Raw genomic sequence first — 18,805 nt, 5'->3', positions numbered from 1 at the left:
CGTCACAGCGAAACAATTTGTCCAATTAAACAAGTTTTTTGAGAATATACACCATGACACTATTACACCATGCCACGTCCACAACATAAGAGACCCGTGAAGATCCGGGGTAGAATAGGTGTGGCTTGCTTGCCGTAAATGGCGACCATGCTTGTCGGGATCGGGTGTCATGCTCGCTGACTTGGTTGATGCATGTCATCGTATCCCTATTGCGTGGATCGATGCTCATGATGTCAATCACTGGATTGATTAGTCCAGACTCGATTATTTACCGACCGCCGTCATACAGCTGGAATAATGCTGAGTGCGGCGTTAAACAACAACAAACAAAAATAAAATTTCACTGTTACGCACTTCCTTTTATGTGAGGTTTAGAACTTATCAATCAACCCTCGTACCAGGACTCATTGCCTTGACAGGACATGTAATCAAGGAACCATTGTCCTACGATTCCTGGAACTAGTAACTGGGAACTAGCCCTGTCCTTAGCAGGTGTCCCCAGGACAATGGAACCTTTTGCTCCGGGCCTCCCGGGCCTCCCGAGCCTCCCGGGAACTCAACAGCGACTGTGACCTGCTGTGTGACCGTGTTCTGAAGGTTGCATATTGAACTGATGGGATAACATGTGTACAGCTGCACACTATTCATATGTACAGCTGTGTGTATATATCATATTAATTTCCAATACAAACGGCTGTTAATAATGTCTTCGCTAAACATATAATGACGCATGTAATACAGGGAGATGTTATTCAACAAATTGTATTGTGATTGTATTCATCTGCTGTTTTCACATCAATATACAAACTGGGCGGCAAAAGAAAGAATAGGTTGTGTTCCATGATCGATAAAAAAATAACAAGAAGAGGTTTTGTTGTGAATTATAATATAAGCTAGGGAGGGGTAACAAATGATTGATCAACCACAGTTTGAATGAAATTGTGCAATCACAGGTAATTCAAGCTCAAGGTAAACAATGGTGGGGTACGAAATTTCATTTTCGAAAGTTGTCTGAAATGTCACCCAAAAATTTTCAGACACACTAAAAGTTCAATGTCGACACAGTTGCCTTCAATAGCGTGTATGATCTCCAGCTGCCTCAATGCATGCTGTGATACGCCGCCTCATCGATGACGTCAGTCTTCTGATGACGTGGACTGGAATCCGTTGCCACTCGTCTCTCAGGGCCTGCTGCAATTCTTGTCTGTTGACGGGAGGCTGATGGTGTGTTCTAATCTGTCTGTCAAGATGGTCCCACAAATGTTCAATAGGATTCATATCGGGTGAGTGGGCAGGCCAGGGCAAAACGTCAACGTTCTGCTCGTTTAGAATGGGGCCTTGTCGTGTTGAAACAATGTCCCCTGCTGTTGGTTTTGTAAGAACGGAAGCACAACTGGCTGCAGCACTTGGTCTCTGTGCTGCACAGCGTTCAGGTTTCCCTGTATGATCACCAAATCAGTCTTCTGATCTCCACAAATACCGCCCCACACCATGACACCTCCCCCGCTGAATGGCTGGACCTCTCGAATACACGCCGGAGCCAAACGTTCCCCTCTGCGTCGATAAACTCGTTCTCTGCCGTCATTTCGAAACAAGTTAAACCGACTTTCATCAGTAAACAGCACTCGACGCCAATTTCTCACTTGCCAGCGTCGAACCTGCCTCGCCCATCGCAGTCTCAGGCGTCAATGTTGAGCAGTCAGTACCATTCCTCGGAAAGGACGATACGCTCGGATTCGAGCAGCACGAAGTCGTCGTAGTACTGTACGTTGGCTAATGGGATGTCCCAACGCTGTTGCTGCCGTCGCCGTCGCCGTCGCCGTCGCCGTAACGAATCTGTTTCGCAGGTGAATGAGCCGTATCTGACCGTTTTCCTGTAGTGTTGTCACTCGGGGTCGTCCGGTTCTAGGCCTGTCCTGTGTCCTCTCTGTCTGCCTGTACCGTTGAATCAGCCTGGCTACTGTCAATGGTGTACAACCAAACCCTCTGGCAATTTGGACCTGTGTTTCCCCCATTTCGGCCATTGGCTCTCTCTCTGCTCCTGTGTCAGTCGTTGCATTTCTTTTGTGTTCTTTCATCACGTGTGGTTATACCCCGCAGACGAACGCGTTTATACAGCTAACGTGCACGTGCAGTTTATGCCATAGGCGGGAAACCTGTTTCATCATGTTTTTGTCACCGCACGAGCGCCGTCAAAGGTGGCGCGTTCGGGTAAGGTGTTTTTTGGTACCTGTTCCTGGGCAGTCATATTCCACAAACCCACTTTCCACTAGTTATCGCTGTTTTTAGGAAAATTACAAATTGCTAACCTATACTTTCTTTGCCGCTTAGTTTATTTTAGTATTTGAGCCACACGTGCATGTGTAGAATTTATAATTATATATAAATGTGTGAATTTGTCAGGATGGTATCAATGTAGGTCATTCTAAAAGATTGCTGAACAAGTGCAGTTTTGATTGGACGATATTTATGATATCCGAGATTGTTTCTTCGTATTTCTTCAGTGTGCTTTCAATAGAGTGGTGTGATGCAATAAAGGCAGACATGTCTTTTGACGCCAAGTCAGTTAATGAATAAAAACAATATAATCGTGATTTGAATGACCAATTAAAAGCTAATATTATCCATAGTCAGCAGCATATTACTCTACAACAGCATCTCCAGACGACGATATGTAAACAATGTGTTGTGCCCACTGCTGGGGCAGGATACGCTCACATATATCATCCGATATCGTTAAGTAACCATAAAATAGACCATTCCCTTTCACTGATTTACCCACCTGAACTAGAAATAAAGGAGACTAGAGAGGCCGCCTCGTTTGATCATTATTTAGATCTATGCACAAAGATTCAGAGTGACAAAACACTTTCCACAAGACAAGAGAGTTGACTTTAACTTTTCAATAGTCAGAAATCCTTTCATGTCGAGCGATATTCTAGCAGCTCCAGGGGGCACGGGTGGCCCAGTCGTCTAAGGCGCCGCGATTCGCTGTGCAGAGTTGCGTCCCTTGGGCACGCCAGAAACCTATGATTGTGGGTTCGAATCCCGGTTCGCCAAGATTATGTTTCTAGGTTTGTCCGCACCATACCCGTGCTCGTGGGTTTCACCGAAGTGGTAAACGTCTGAGACCTGCATCACTTCGGGCTTTCCTCCCACATTAAGCTGACACGCCGTGATATAACTGGAATACTGTTAAAAGCGGCGTTAAACCCAACTCACTCACTCTAGCAGCTTCAGCCTTTGGTGTCTACATTTCACAACTTCTGAGGTACAATCGAACATTCTCTTTCTTCGGAGATTTTAAAGAGGGTCATACGGCAAGTTAGAACATCCAAGGCCTCAGTAAAGCTTTCAAAACCTTTATGGTAGACATATTGATGGCATTTCGGAATTTGACTACCTGTTGCCTACTTACATTAGCTAACTATCCATTCCTGAAATATCTTGGCTGAAGATGCCGAATTTCGCCGTGCAGGGCTGCGCCCTTTAATCGTAACAGAATCGTTTGATTATGACCTTTGGTGTGTCAGTACCATATCTGTACGCGTACTTTCAACGAGGTGGCAAAGGTCTGAAACCTGCGTTACTAAGACCTTGACTCTCACACCATACAGACATGCCATTATATAACTGGAATACTCTTCAAACAACACACTATTGTTTTCCTTCTGTCGAACCACGATCAGGATACACTAATCAGATTAAAAAAATAATTGATTTATTTTGGAGTGAAAAGGTTACTAATCATCAACTAATAACGCTTTAGATTAAGAAGCTTTTATTGGAGAAGTAAACCCTTTCCTTTGCGACAGATATCAGTGAGTTACATGGATGTGAACGGAGTGTGATGCGCTTCCAAGCGTGAAATGCTGACGGAGTGAAGTATTTTCTTTGCCGTTAATCTTGACTCGGACTTCGTAGTTGCCATGGAAGCCGCGTACCTTGAAGTTATGCCCCGTCAGCTTGTGATACACGTGGGTCATCCATTGCTTCTCCAGCAAATTCAGGACCCTGTTCCCCGCAGCATTTACCTGATCAAGACAAATCAAGACAAGTGTCACTCATACATGATACAAACGCTGAGAGAGAGAGAGAGAGAGAGAGAGAGAGAGAGAGAGAGAGAGAGAGAGAAAGTGAGAGAGAGTTAGAGAGAGAAAGAGAGCGTGAGAGAAACACACACACACACACACACACACACACACACACACACACACACACACACACACATACATACATACATACATACATACATACAATTGTGTAGATCGATGTTTATGATATCAATCACTGGATTGTCTGGTCCAGACTAGATTATTTATAGACCACCGTCATTTGGCTTGAATATTGCTGAGTACAAACAAACACAACATAAGATTTCACTGTTACGGAGTTTCTTCAATGTGAGGTTTAGAACAATCAACCCTCGTACCAGAAACAATCAAACAAACAAACAAACAAACAAACAAACATCTTAAAGATCTTGAATATCTTTCTGTTACCGTGACCAGTTTCTGACAATCATTGAACCACCTTTGAAATATGACATAAAGTGTACATGTAGTGGGAGACGTATCATGAGAGAGTAGATAGTGCGAGCGGGCAGAGGGATACTGAGGGAGTAGAGCGTGCAAATGAACAGATTGTTTATGTTAGGTACAGAATGCAAAAGAGTGGAATAATTTAAAGATAAGGGAGTACACAAGGCAAGAGAACTGAAAAATTATCAGAGAGTAGAGACTGAAAGAAAGCAGAATGATGACGAGAGACTACAGAGTGCAAGAGAGAAGAAGAATTATGTCAGAGGAGAGAGTACATGAGATCAGAAGGATGCATCAGTTCTTACTGTGAAGGAGTCTCCAGACACCAGGGCTGCCGGTTCCCCTCTCCAGTGTCTCTTGCTCCAGAATCCCCACAACATGATGCCCTCAACAGCTGGGTGGCCATAGAACGCCCTCAGAGCGGTCTCGTACCAATCAGCTCGCTTGTTGGCGTCATCGTTGATCACGTCAAGTTCTGTCACCCAGATAGGGACGCCAGCTTGCGCAATGGTATCTAGATGTTGCTGGTGGTACCAACACGTATCATTGTGGAAACATCACGGTATGGTGAAGTAGTTGTCGTTTCTCTTTATCACACAAACTAATATAAATACATTGTATATTCATACTCATAAATGAGAAGTATACATCACTGCCACCATCATTCAAATGTACTATGTGTGATAATGACTAGTAAACTCGCGTTCTGTGTGATCGTCTATATCCCTGGGACTCAGATCACCGAGTAGACATTGCTTTGTTATCCAGTGCCATATCCTTGAGTTGCCAGGATCGGATGGTCATGGGTTCGAATCCCAGTTTCGTCCAGACTATGATCCTTGGACTGTCACCTCCCGTGTTCCTTGGTTCATTAAAGTGGCAAATGTCTAACACCTGCGTCACTTTGCTCATCCTTCCTCAATAAGCTATAAGCCCAGTCGTCTTAGGCGCCGCGATTTGCTGTGCAGTGTTGCGTCCCTTGGGCACGTCAGAAGCCGCAAGATTATGTTTCTAGGTCTGTCAGCACCATACCCGTGCTCGTGGGTTTCACCGAAGTGGTAAACGTCTGAGACCTGCATCACTTCGGGATTTCCTCCCACATTAAGCTGACACGCCGTGATATAACTGGAATACTATTAACAGCGGCGTTAAACCCAACTCACTCACTCAATAAGCTATCGAGCTACGATGCAACTGAAATGCTGTTTACAGCCACATTAAAACACTCACTCACTTACCCAATAATTAAGGGACCGCCGTACATAAATATCTAACACAGGGAGGAAGGTTCTACTACGACCACTTCATACTTTGTGCAAGACACGAAGCTCAGAAGGTATATGTCAGCCAGGCGACAGGCGCAATAGTCCTTGTGGCTTTAAGACGTAAATACAAAGCTTATTACCTTGATCAACGTAGGATCTGGGTACTGGTTGGGCTGGAAATGACACTGCACGCCCACTCCATACAGACCAACGTGTGCGTTCTTGAACCTTATAGCCTGTTCACGGTACGCCTACAAGTACATGGGAAATGTTCTTATTTAGACCTAAAAGATCTTGGAGGATGTTAATAAAAAGCGACAAAAAACATTTCCATACTCAAACGAAATCTCCACTGAAAGTCCATTGTACGATTCCGACAATAGCATAAGCATGAGTTTATGAAACGGTGGCATAACCTTACTCTGTGATAGTAACATGACAGAAAACATGAAGGTCGAACAAGATCTAGCTGCAACAATGAGTTACCAAGGCCCGGTCCAACAAAAGAATCTTAGCGCTACGACTACAGTTGAATGTTAAAGTACAGGAACGATGAGTGTCGAAGTATAACTATATCTTCGCGGAATATATGGCCCAGGTTGATGTGTTTCATCGTTCCCAGACACGTTGATAGGTTCCCATTTTGTCAGGCTCTGCTCTGTCTACCATAGACCATTGACAAACCGCCTAGATTCAGCAGTGACATTGGGGCTCTACGGTATTCAACCATTGTCGGTAAATGTAAAGTACCCCTGTGAGGCCTCCTGATGCAACGACAGCGTAGTCATTGAGGAACAGTTTGACATTGGGACCAGCTTGGTGGGCGATGCGGAACATATCTAAGTTGTAGTCACGGTCGTTGAGTTTGTTCTGGAACCAGAAGCCGTGGAGGTTCTCGTTGTTCACGTCCCAGTGTTCAACTCTGAAAATTTACGGAATGGAAATAATGGCGTCGCCATAATATTTTAAATACTTTATAGTTTATATTAAGGTAATGCGTTTCGTGCCTACTGTCTTGACTCCAGATTGCTTTCTGTCAAATATTTTTATTTTTTTATTGTTTCACCAACCACGGGCCTCAAAGAAATATGTATCATTTCATATATTTTATCATCATATGCGGGTTTCAACAAAATACATACACAGTAAGGTATTTCTTCTTCTTCTTCTTCTTCTTATTATTATTAGGGGGATATATACTACTCAAAACAAGTTAAGAAAACCCCGAATTGGAAGGCCATGTTGCAAAACTCACCAGCCATGACATATGAAAAATCAGATGTTCTTTTGCTTCCTTTTAGTTGTATATACTATTCTTATAATACTTAATTTGTGATGGATTGAATCGATCTCAGTAGGGGCTATTTCATACCATATTTTATGATTATATTTCACATTTAAACTGTTTATATTTTCATTCAACAGTTGATTACTGGAATATTTCAAGTGGTGTAGATCGTGAACTATTTATGTTGCTTCATATTTGTAAACAAAGAGTGCATTACTACGCCGTGTTAACGTGGTCATACAAAGTCCACTTTCTAATAATATATGATTTCTTGTTGTGATGGATGGACATTGCAGTGCTGCATGTCAACATGAAACCCACAGTCAATCACAGATACATGGGATTATGCTGAAAGTGTCTGGTGACCATTAATGCCTCTGCAAGTCATTGCACTTATTGGGTGAAACTAAGACATTGCATCTATATAATTAGGGAAATCATAAACTGAAGTATTCCTATACATTATGATAATAACCTGTCCTACCATACAAACAAAGTATTGTTTAAAGTTCTCGAGACAGATTGGTGGGACGCTAATTGTCTCAAACCTCATGCCCTTGTGATCTTGAACATGGATCTTCTTGACAACATTTATAATCTGGACAACCTTAACTACATACTTGTTTATATTTCAAAACGGGATATTTTACCTTAAAGAAAACTAAGCATTACTGATCGCCCTGAAAGTTTAATTGACGAGATACATCGTATATATATATATATTTTTAAAACTATGCTTAACTATAACAACCGAATTATTCACTTACAAGTTCTTTGTTCTTCCAACAATATCCTGGATCCTATGTTTGACCGTGTCCTTCAGCGTGTTGCCGGACAGCGGGCGCACCCACTGTGGCACCGTATTGTCCACTGACCAGATGATGTTGTGGGCCCGGACCTTTATTCTATAGAATATAGTGACCACAGTTCCACACCCTTATAAGCAGTGTTTCAGTGACAGTGACAGTGACATCAGTTTAATGTTGGAGGGTGAGTGTCTGAGATCTAAGCTGTTCAGGTGAAACCTGGTAACGGACCAAGGATCATAACTGGGTTGTATCATGGATTTGAACCCAAAATCAGCGGATCCTGGACCTATGGGACACTGCACTGCACAGCCAATGCGATCAAAGGATCTGTTCCCGGTTGACTAGCAGGACATACATCAGCGAATATAAATATTTAAACAATAAATCTCAATATGGCTTAAGCAATAAATCTCAATATGCCTCAGACGTCTACGGTATTCTGACACCACTACGTGTTTAAAATTATGTTTTAATAACCCTTTTAAAATAGTTTTAAAATAATAAATGTTTGGACGAAATGAAATAAATCGTTTATTTTGTATACTCCTCACTTACCCATGTGACCTGAGTTTGTTTATTGCGTCCAGCGGTAGTTGGTAGTTGATATGGCCCTATGAAATATGAATTTATATGTTATTACATCTTGTGTATTGTTATTTCGAGTAAATTAAAAGGCTTGTCAACTATATATGGTTCGAACAAGCAGGTTAATTGCGCTGAATCCAAGACATTCAAGGCAGCTGTTTTCAACCCAACCATGCTAACCTAATCTTTAAATCAGAAACAGGTGATGAATCTCTCAAGATCACAGACACGACCTCGAAGATATCGTTGGTCGGTCGCCTGTTACTTAACTTAGTTTGATAGTCACTAGAGAATAACATACATGCAATTTCACACTCATGCATTTACATAATGATATATGATTAGGGTTTTAACTGGGTCAGGTTTTATGTAAGTGTGCCTTCAGAAACATTCCAAAGCGAAGAATTGGTTTCACTTGCTATGCATCATTATAATTATCTGCTACAATACGAATCAGAGTTATAATCTTCTACAACATGAATCTGTGTTTTCATCTTCTACAACATTAAGCAGTGTTATAATCTGCTACGACATTAATCAGTGTTATAATCTGCTACGACATTGATCAGTGTCATAATCTGCTACAACAAGAATTAATGCTATAATATGCTAAAACATTAATCGATGCTATAATGTGCAACAACATCAACAGTTTTTTAATAATGTGCTGCAACATGCATCATTATTTGCTTCAAAATGCATCATTATCATTATCACTATATTGAGAGCTGCGGGATGGGTCACCTTCTGTGGTTCCATAATGTTCCACTTCAGCGCATTTTCAGTAACAGCCCAGTTGAAATGTTGGTTGATGAAGTTCTGGTATTTTGTATTACCATGCAAGTATTCATCACAAGCTACGGCTGTTCCGAACGCGAAGGATTTCTTTGTCTGAATAACCTGTTGGGACATATTAATCAAAGGTGTATTTCGGTATGGGGGAGGAAGATGAAAAATAAACATTGATCAAATTACTAGAATGAGTTGAGTTTGTCACTGAAAGAAGGATTTGAGGAGCACGTCACAAAAGAAAGAGTTGAGGAGTACGTCATTATGAGATAAGGAGTTGCGAAGTAACTGACGAGTGAGTGAGTGAATTGGGTTTAACGCAGCTTTTAACAGTATTCCAGTTATATCACGGCGTGTCAGCTTAATGTGGGAGGAAAGCCCGAAGTGATGCAGGTCTCAGAGGTTTACCACTTCGGTAAAACCCACGATGGCGCTGACAAACGTAGAAACATAATCGGGTCGAACCGGGATTCAAACCCACAATCATTGGTTTCTGGCGTGCCAAAGGGACGCAACTCTGCATTGACCCACCCTTGCCTCCTAGTAACTGATGATGAGAACGCCACTTAAAGAAGGAGTCGAGAAGCACGGGTATTAAAGAGGAAGTGAAGAAGTACGGAACTTGAAGAGGATGTCGTTGGAGGGTACGTCACTTGAAGAAGGCGTTGTGGAGTATGTCATTTAAAGAAGGCATTAAAATAATGAATATAATGAGAATAAGATAGGGAGTTGAAGAGTCGTGCTAAGGCAAAGATTAAATGAGAACGTCGCTGAAAGAATAATACTTACGTCAATTTCAACCTGGCCAAGGTTAATGCCACTGGCGAGGGAGACACTGCAAGAAGCATTGACAAGATTAATTCAACAAAGCGGCTTCATATGTAATCATACCATTATACCGTTGTGTGTCGTATAAAACCAATAGCAGTACGCCATAGTGCTTATACCAGTTAGTGAGTGAATGAGTGGAGTTTGGTTTTAAAGCCAGTACTATCACAGCGTGCCAGGTCTCTGAACGATACCAAATTTTAGAATGTCCAAACTTTCAATAAAAGGCTGCATAATGCAAAACTAAGGCTTGATATGTTTCAACCATTGTATAATGGTAGAAAAACACCCTAACATCGATATTTAGCTTCGGAATTTAATAACAAATCACAACAATCATGCTGATTATCCCCTTAACAGAGAGAGGGGGTCATCGGAACGAGACTCCTTTCCCTCACACTGGCAGTACCAGTGACCCTAACCAACCCCGACGAGGACCACAACCTTCGCGTTTTGCACCTCAGGAACGTATATTTTGACGGTGCTGTAACCAGCTGCCACCACCCAGTCAGCAGAACGACAATGTCTAGAATATTGAGACTGCGTGGTATTCAGGCGTACATGAAGTTCCGTGGAGTAGCATAAGGTGCCAACACGTTAGAGATTGAGAAAGGCTCGAGCTGTACGTCAGTGGTAAAAGAATTGACAAAGAGTCTCACCCTAACCGGACTGATGGGAGAATCAGAGTACACTGCCGACGAAGGGAACGGAAGGCACGATTTTATGTTCAGGAGGTCGAGAAGTATGGTGGAGGTAGCGTGGGGAGAATCCGCCGTAACGTCAAACCAGATCTGGGCCCACTTGCACAAAGCTATCTTAGCGCTAAGATGATCGTAAGCCCCATACTTTAACATAGGCTTACAATAGTCGTAGTGCTAAGGTGGGCCCTGGTCGTTTTCGAGGCTAATCTGACTGCCCCAAAACCAGATCCGGTACTACGTCCCGTTGTCCTGCCATGTGAGCAGCAGACCCCAAACAAGACAGACCCAGACCGCACACAATAAGGTTTACAACCAACTCTTTACATGCCAACAACGTCAACGTCCTGCCCTGGCCGTCAAGATCTTCCGACATGTCCCTGAAACAGCTTGAGGGAGTTTCTTGATCGCTGGGTCAGAGAACGACCCCATTTACCAGACAAGGCCTGATTGAGGAATGACGCCATATTACCGCAGCCTGCCGTTCTCCGTTCCGTGTCCAGTTATAGCATATTTCTACGTCAGTTGGAGGACATACACATTATTGGCTGATCTGTGTGATTCCCTCTCTTCAATGTGAGTGAGTGAGTTGTGTTTAACGCAGCTTTTAACATTATTCCAGTTATATCACGGCGTGTCAGCTTAATGTGGGAGGAAAGCCCGAAGTGATGCAGGTCTCAGACGTTTACCACTTCGGTGAAACCCACGAGCACGGGTATTGTGCTGACAAACCTAAAAACATAATCTTTGCGAACAGGGATTCGAACCTTCAATCATAGGTTTCTGGCGTGCGCAAGGGACGTAACTCTGCACAGCTAATCGCGGCGCCTCAGACGACTGGGCCACCCGTACCCCTCTTCAATTTGACTTTATTGTGTATGATGACACTGAATACTATACTGATACTGAACTCGTAACCCCACCTTCATGACTGTGCCGGTGATGTAATTATCTATTAAAACTATAGACTCATAACACACAATGAAATTATTTGATGTTAATGACACCACTGCCCCATCCTACTGGCTACATAACGGGTTTGAAGGGGATATGTACTTTGGAGGGACATGCACTGTATGTTTAGCCTTACGCGAAGTTGATGTCACTCTTTCTGACTCTGTTGATGACTGCGTCTGACTCTGCTCGCCAGTTAGGATTACTTCCTACAGGCGTCACACTGACAGAATCCGTCACGAAGTTGGTGCTGGTGGCCGGGCCCTGGTAGTAGATTCTGACGTCCTTGATGCCTACAACATACAACCACCATTAAGCCTGTAAACCTTTCGATACCAGAACATGCCAGGGAAATTGTCATTTGTATTTCTCAAGACGTAAAGCAAGTGAGTATGGTTTTATCTAGCTTTTCCATTGCACTATGCTGTTGTATTCAATTTTTTTGTGTTTAATAAGGTCATGGTACTCGAAATGATTACAAAGCTACATGTGCAAAGCTACATTAGCGCAGCAAGTAGTGTAAGTCTATGTTAAAGTATAGGAGTAACTATAGCATCAGCGCTATGCCTCAGTGAGTGAGTGGGGTTTAACGCCGCTTTTAACAGTATTCCAGTTATATCACCGCGTGTCAGCTTAATGTGGGAGGAAAGCCCGAAGTGATGCAGATCTCATGCGTTTACCACTTCGGTGAAACTCACGAGCACGGGTATGGCGCTGACAAACCTAGGAACATAATCGGGGCGAACCGGGATCTGAACCCACAATCATAGGTTTCTGGCGTGCCCAAGGGACGCAACTCTGCACAGCGAATCGCGACGACTGGGCCACCCTTGCTCCCCTACGCCTCAGACTATGTTAGAGTATTGGAGTTAGGCTAGTCTCAGTACGACATCTACTGTAAGTATAAGCCTAAAGTAAAGGAGCTCAGCTATAACTGTCGATATTAGCATATGGACGTTACGATAGTGTCAGCGCTACAGCTATTGTAAGTCTAAGTTAAAAAGTATGAGTTGTTTGGGTAAACACCATCCAACCTTGCGAAGGGGCATTAAAATCTCCAGTGATATGGATCCATCCGTCACTAGATCTGGCCAAGGGGTGGGTTGCAGCACTAAGGTAGGAAGTCTTGCCATCTGCAATAACACATGTAACGTTTTGCATTCAAGTATGGACCGACATTGACAGCATCTGCAGGTGTGTTTTGATGAATATACACTCACTGACAAAAGAAACGCGAACCATCGAAACATATAAATACACTCTTCAAAAAAAAGAAAAGCACAGGTAGTATGTAGTAAATTAAACCTGACAACACAAAAAAATCCGGTACATAAATTTGATATCTGTTATTGGAAAATGTTGGTGGTCTTATATTTGACAAACGGTGCGTCAAAACGACTACCCTCATAATGCCAACATCAACGTCTTGTCCTGGCCGTCGAGATCTCCAGATCTCAACAAAATCTAACACCTCTGGGATGAACTCGATCGACGTGTACGCCAACGTCAGAACACGCTGCAATCACTCCTACAACAGGCCAACGCATTACAAGCAGAATGGCGCGGAATTCTGCAGGACAGAATTCGTACACTTATTCAGTCAGTGCCGAGGAGATGCAGAGCCGTGATTTCTGCCCGGGGCAACCTTGTGGCCTTATGTGACATGACAATGAACAGTTTTCAATAACTTTATACAACACCAACATGTGACTATAGATCTCCAAAATGTCATATTTGTATGTATGATATTGAATTAAATATATCGACGTTATTAGCTACAATAAATTTACTAAAAATCTACCTGTGCGTTTCTTTTTTTGGAAGGGTGTGCGTATGTACGTCAAGAAATGATGTTTCCAATGTGTACCAGTTAATGACAAAACTAACAATCAGTCAATGTTACCACAGTGTCTTTATTGTTATCACGATATGTAATTATCGAGTTAGGATGACAAACAATCAGTCACAATTTACACATCATAGCAACCAGATCCTCATCAGCCGGATCTAACGACCAGCATGGGATACTGGTGACCAAGAAGAAAGAAGGAAAGGTGAGACTTACTGTTTAAGCTCACTGCAATTTCCAGCTCGACATTCTGTCCAATGTGACCCGACTGGTCGTTCAACAACTTGATATACCCCTCGACTTTATACAGACCATTAGCTTTGATTCCATGCAGGGTCTGGGAGGGACCTTGCCAGGTCTGACTCCTGGAAAGAGGTGAGGTGAGGTGAAATTGGGTTTAACGTCGCGTCCAAGATTATTGCACTTATATATCGACATGCATGCATGCACGTGTGTGTGTGTGTGTGTGTGTGTGTGTGTGTGTGTGTGTGTGTGTGTGTGGCTGCTTGTACTAGTCCGGACTGATGCCGATTTATAGTGCTAGCACACTGAGATACCATGCCGCAGTTCAACATGAAAACCCCATTCAGACACAGTATACTGACTCCGAGCCGACCAGTCCTTGTATTAGCCCCTTAATGTCGAGCGCCAGACAGGGTAACAACAAGTACCATCTTTTAACATCTTTTATGACGCGGCCGGGGATCGAACCCCGGACCTTCCGCTCTCCGGGCGGACGCTCTACCACTAGACCACGGAGGCGGTCTCCTGGAAAGAGAAACTAAAACGTAGGAACCGCCCTCGTCCGTGGTATCAGGGCAACTGGCTCCTCGAAATCTGTACCCTCCTTGGAAAGTTTCCCAAACCAAAATGTCCCCAGATCATATAGCCCAGGACAACCATCTTCGAAAAGACGATTTCAATGTTACAATTTCAATTTAACAGTGAAGGTCTTAAAAGACTTTAGAAAACCCGGCTAAATATTTAAATATAAGAATACATTATTCCTGAGGTCAAATCAGGCATGAACTCCATCATGATGTTTGTCATTGATCTGATTAATCCATATGTGATTTAAAACGTAAATAAGAATCAATTATGCTGAGATCAATCAGCAATATTTCAGACAATCTGTGAAATAAAAAACAACACTCTGTATCCACCAATGCGCTTCCCACTAACTAAATGTAAGAAGACACAAACGTTTCTCGGGATAACAATCACTGAATGAATGAGTTGGGCTTAACGCCACTTTAAACAATATTCCAGTTATATCACGGCGTGCAGTTTGATGTGGGAGGAAAACCCGAAGTGATGCAGGTCTCGTACGTTTACCGCTTGGTAAAACCATTGAGCCTGGGTATGTTATCACTTATGAGAAAGCCTTGAGAACAGTGACACTCAGAATAAATACGTGTCCCCGTTTACTTATGTTAGAAATACCGTGGACTAGTTGACTAGTATCTACTCCAGTTTCCCTTTTTTTAACTCGTAGGAGCGGTCGGGTAGCCTAGTGCTTAAAGCGTTTCTCGTTCGCCGAAGACCCGGGTTCGATTCCCGACAAGGTAACATTGTGTTAAGCCCATTTCTGGTGTCCTCCGCCGTTATTTTGCTGGAATATTGCTAAAAGCGGCGTAAAACCATACCCACTCACTATTACTCGTATTAAGGCTTGTGTAAAAGTAGCACACTACCGTCCAGATACTTTGATGCCATGATGTCCACTATGATGGTCAGTGGTCAGTTCACAATGGAAGCCTCCGCAATCCCAGTGGGTCAAGGACTCCATGTCGCCATTCTGTACCAGACTTTGTCCGAGGACTCCAGGAACCACACAGAACAGGACTGTCGCTAACCACATGTTGCCAGGGACTGCCAGGTTCCGATTGCTAAACCTTCCAGGATAGTCTCAGATTAAATACCGCCGGTCTGATTATTGCAGTCAACTCTTATCAGAGGTGAGGTGAGGTGAGGTGAAATTGAGTTTAACGTCGCGTCCAAGATTATTGCACTTATGTAGCGACGTGCATTGACGTGTGTTTGTGTGTGGCTGCTTGTACTAGTCCGGACTGATGCCGATTTATAGTGCTAGCACACTGAGATACCATGCCGCAGTTCAACATGAATACCCCACTCAGACACAGTATACTGACCAGTCCTTGTTTTAGCCCCTTAATGCCGAGCGCCAGGGTAACAACAAGTACAATCTTTAAACGTCTTTTGGTATGACGCGGCCGGGGATCGAACCCCGGACCCTCCACTCTCCGGGCGGACGCTCTACCACGGAGGCGGTCCCTTATCAGAGGCACATGTATACCGACTATGATGATGTGAAGTCCTTGGTTTTGAAAAGGATAGATTTAAATAACCGGGCAGGCAGGCAGGCAGGCAGGCACGCACGCACGCGCGCATGCAGGCGCGCTGGCAGGCGGCGGGCAGGCAGGACGGACGGACGGACGGACCGGTTATTTAAATGCACGCACGCACGCACACTTGAAATATAGGTTCAAGTTATTAGTTATAGTTACGATGAAAGAAGAACTTACTACATTATATTTCACCATCATACATGATATGGGGAAGGTGAAAAACGAGTCCTTTGTGTATTTCCACACGGTTCAGTGAGATTCAATAATCAGAGTAATGAAAATGATTTGAATGGATCAATGAATCATTCACACATTTTATGATCAATTTTTTGCATACTTCCTTTCCTTTAGGGTCGGTCGGGTAGCCTAGTGGTTCAAGCGTTCGCTCGTCACGCCGAGGACCCGGGTTCGATTCCCGAACTTCTTTGGTGTCCCCCGCCGTGATATGGCTGGAGTATTGCTAAAAGCGGCGTAAAACCATACTCACTCACTCCTTTCCTATATTTTCCTCTACGTAAGTGTTAATTGAAAGATAAAATCTATCTTCCCGTTGATTTAATGCCATGTTGTCCACTGAGGTGGTGACTGGTCACTTTACAGTGGAAGCCATTTCACACCCAGTGGTCAAGAGTCCCCATGATCCAATTATGACGTAAGCTTTGCCCATAAACAAGGGGCAAAATATAGACCAGAGCAATCACCCTAGTCTTGCACACCTTATCGGAGAGATAAAGACTTTTTCATAAGGTAAATACTAGAACGATGGGAGTGGCCTCAGTACTTTTATTCTAAGAAAATGTTTCTCAATGTTAAAAAAATGCAATATGTTAAAATACTCCCAGGGGTTTGTAACGCACAAAATAGCAGCTGCAAGATATATGGTCACACCCAGTATCAGCATACTATATAAAAGGAAAGGGGTGTGACGAGGATAACTCGAGGACGAATTCAACAGCGTCCACTGTAAATAGCTCTATAAAAAAAAGTCAGCGATCTGATTGGCTATATTTGATTTATAGCCAATCAGATCGGAGTATGTCAAGGCCAAGGTCGTCTATGGCGGACGGCAAAATATACGTAAACTCATTATACCATCAAGTTTATGAATGTGAACACGTCACGTAATTGTCCTTTGATGTATCTTTTAAAATTATGAGTGATGTTTGTCAAATTGAAAAGTATATTACAGACAAAATCTAGGGACTCCTTTGTTATTTATTATGACAAGAAATGGAAGCAACTTACAACGACCCTCTGTCCACGATCATGATAAGTAAAGCATTCATAAAATATTTATCCATGTATAAGTCTTATTTCTGTCTACTTCAAACATGGTATACATGCCTTCCATCATTAGTTTTAGCATGTGTTCTACCTTGATTGTAAATGTATTTGACCACTCTCTATATTTGTTAACATGTACTTTGAAATGTAAAAAAAATGTGGTTAAAAAAGAAAATTTGGGTGTACGCTTTGATTTGAGGACAAAAGGACACACCAATTCGAAGAGTTATACATGGTTCACGAATCCTACTAAACTGAGACGAAACGAGTGGAGTTGAATAGAATACCGTGTAATACCAATTTTATGAATGGAGGGAATAGTCCGGGAGAAGGAGGCTGTTTCAAATAACATGGCCAGTTTCCACCAGATTCAAACATTACTTCCCTGATTACGGTAAAACACAGTAGGAAAAATGCTAGTCAGAAATGAAACCCGAAGACATGAAAGTTGAACCGATGCGAACGGGGAAAAAAACAGTCGAGCGAGCCTGCGCGTTTGCTGTTTCATTCATTCTCGACCCTCGGTTGCAAAGGGTAGTTTGGACAATGAATATGTATGAAAGTCACTAAATGTACTGTGCATGAAGATACACATAAGCAGAAAGGGAATTCTCTCAACTCTAAATATTGGGATTCCCGGACATTCCGCAGTAATAAAAGTAGTGCCTTCGGTGGGCGTGGCTTAATTTTATACATTCATTGGGAAATGAATGCAATAACATGTGACCAATTCAGCTATTCAGAATACAGGAATTTCAATGAATACATCGAAATTTAATTATTTAAGGACGTTCATTAGCTGATGAAGTTAGTGCCCCACGTGAGCAAATTCCATGATGTGCGAAGCGCTTCATGGCACACTCCGGCGCAGTGGTGACTCAGCATTACATCAAACTATAATTATTGAAAGCGAACTATATCAACGCGGAGTACTATGCTGGCTGGCTGCTGGCCGCATGGAACTCTGGGTAGGAGAGTGACTTCATGGTAGATTTGCTCACGTGAGGCACTGTCTTCATCAGCTGATGAACGTAAAAAAAATACAGCTTCAATCCTTACATTGACAGATTCATAAATCATAACAAAACAATCCATTAAACATCAAACTATAATTATTGAAAGCGAACTATATCAACGCGGAGAGTTGTGACGTCGTGACGTCATCCGTCCCAAACATTCCATTTGGAGTGACATCCCTTGGTTTTACAAACGGCAGAAACTGGCCGCTACCGCCATGTCATTCGCTTGAAATACAAGTTGCACCCAGTAAAGTTAGCGTTGGAAAGAAATCCAGACCCGGCTCATGCAAGTAATACAACTATGATTGGAGGCCAACATGACGTTATGTGTGAGTGAGTTGGGTTTAACGCCACTTTGAACAATACTCACGGCTTATATCACGGCGTGTCAGCTTAATGTGGGCGGAAAGCCTATATACCATATATATATATATATTATCTCTGTGTGTGTGAGAGAGAGAAAGAGAGAGAGAGAGAGAGAGGGTGTGTGTGTGTGTGTGAGAGTGTGTGTGTGTGTGTGTGAGAGA

At 42.9% G+C, this 18,805-nt stretch overlaps 1 protein-coding gene across 1 annotated transcript; it reads right to left on the bottom strand.

Moving 5' to 3' along the window:
* Positions 1-3,764: 3,764 nt before the first annotated feature.
* On the bottom strand, positions 3,765-15,501 carry LOC124146660 (anti-sigma-I factor RsgI6-like). Its single transcript, XM_046517065.2, has 12 exons — positions 15,301-15,501; positions 13,823-13,971; positions 12,792-12,890; positions 11,894-12,050; positions 10,067-10,112; positions 9,233-9,388; positions 8,459-8,514; positions 7,862-7,999; positions 6,557-6,728; positions 5,947-6,057; positions 4,847-5,065; positions 3,765-4,034 (listed from the first exon to the last, which is right to left on the bottom strand). Exons 1-12 carry the CDS (start codon positions 15,465-15,467, stop codon positions 3,819-3,821), a joined length of 1,686 nt encoding a protein of 561 aa, XP_046373021.2. The 5' UTR covers positions 15,468-15,501; the 3' UTR covers positions 3,765-3,818.
* Between the last annotated feature and the right edge of the window lie 3,304 nt (positions 15,502-18,805).

Source organism: Haliotis rufescens, unplaced genomic scaffold (assembly GCF_023055435.1).
Source record: "Haliotis rufescens isolate VD_foot unplaced genomic scaffold, xgHalRufe1.0.p SCAF_3, whole genome shotgun sequence".
NCBI lineage: Eukaryota > Metazoa > Mollusca > Gastropoda > Lepetellida > Haliotidae > Haliotis > Haliotis rufescens.
Note: the sequence above shows the minus strand (reverse complement) of the source record. Positions and strands in the feature narration are given on the sequence as shown.

Coding starts and splice junctions, on each gene's coding strand:
- LOC124146660 (XM_046517065.2), bottom strand. CDS start 15,467: ATGTGGTTAGCGACAGTCCTGTTCTGTGTGGTTCCTGGAGTCCTCGGA. Junction 13,972..15,300: donor GGCATCAAAGTATCTGGACG/GTAGTGTGCTAC, acceptor ACCTCTTTCCAG/GAGTCAGACCTGGCAAGGTC. Junction 4,035..4,846: donor TGTCTGGAGACTCCTTCACA/GTAAGAACTGAT, acceptor TGTCTTGATCAG/GTAAATGCTGCGGGGAACAG.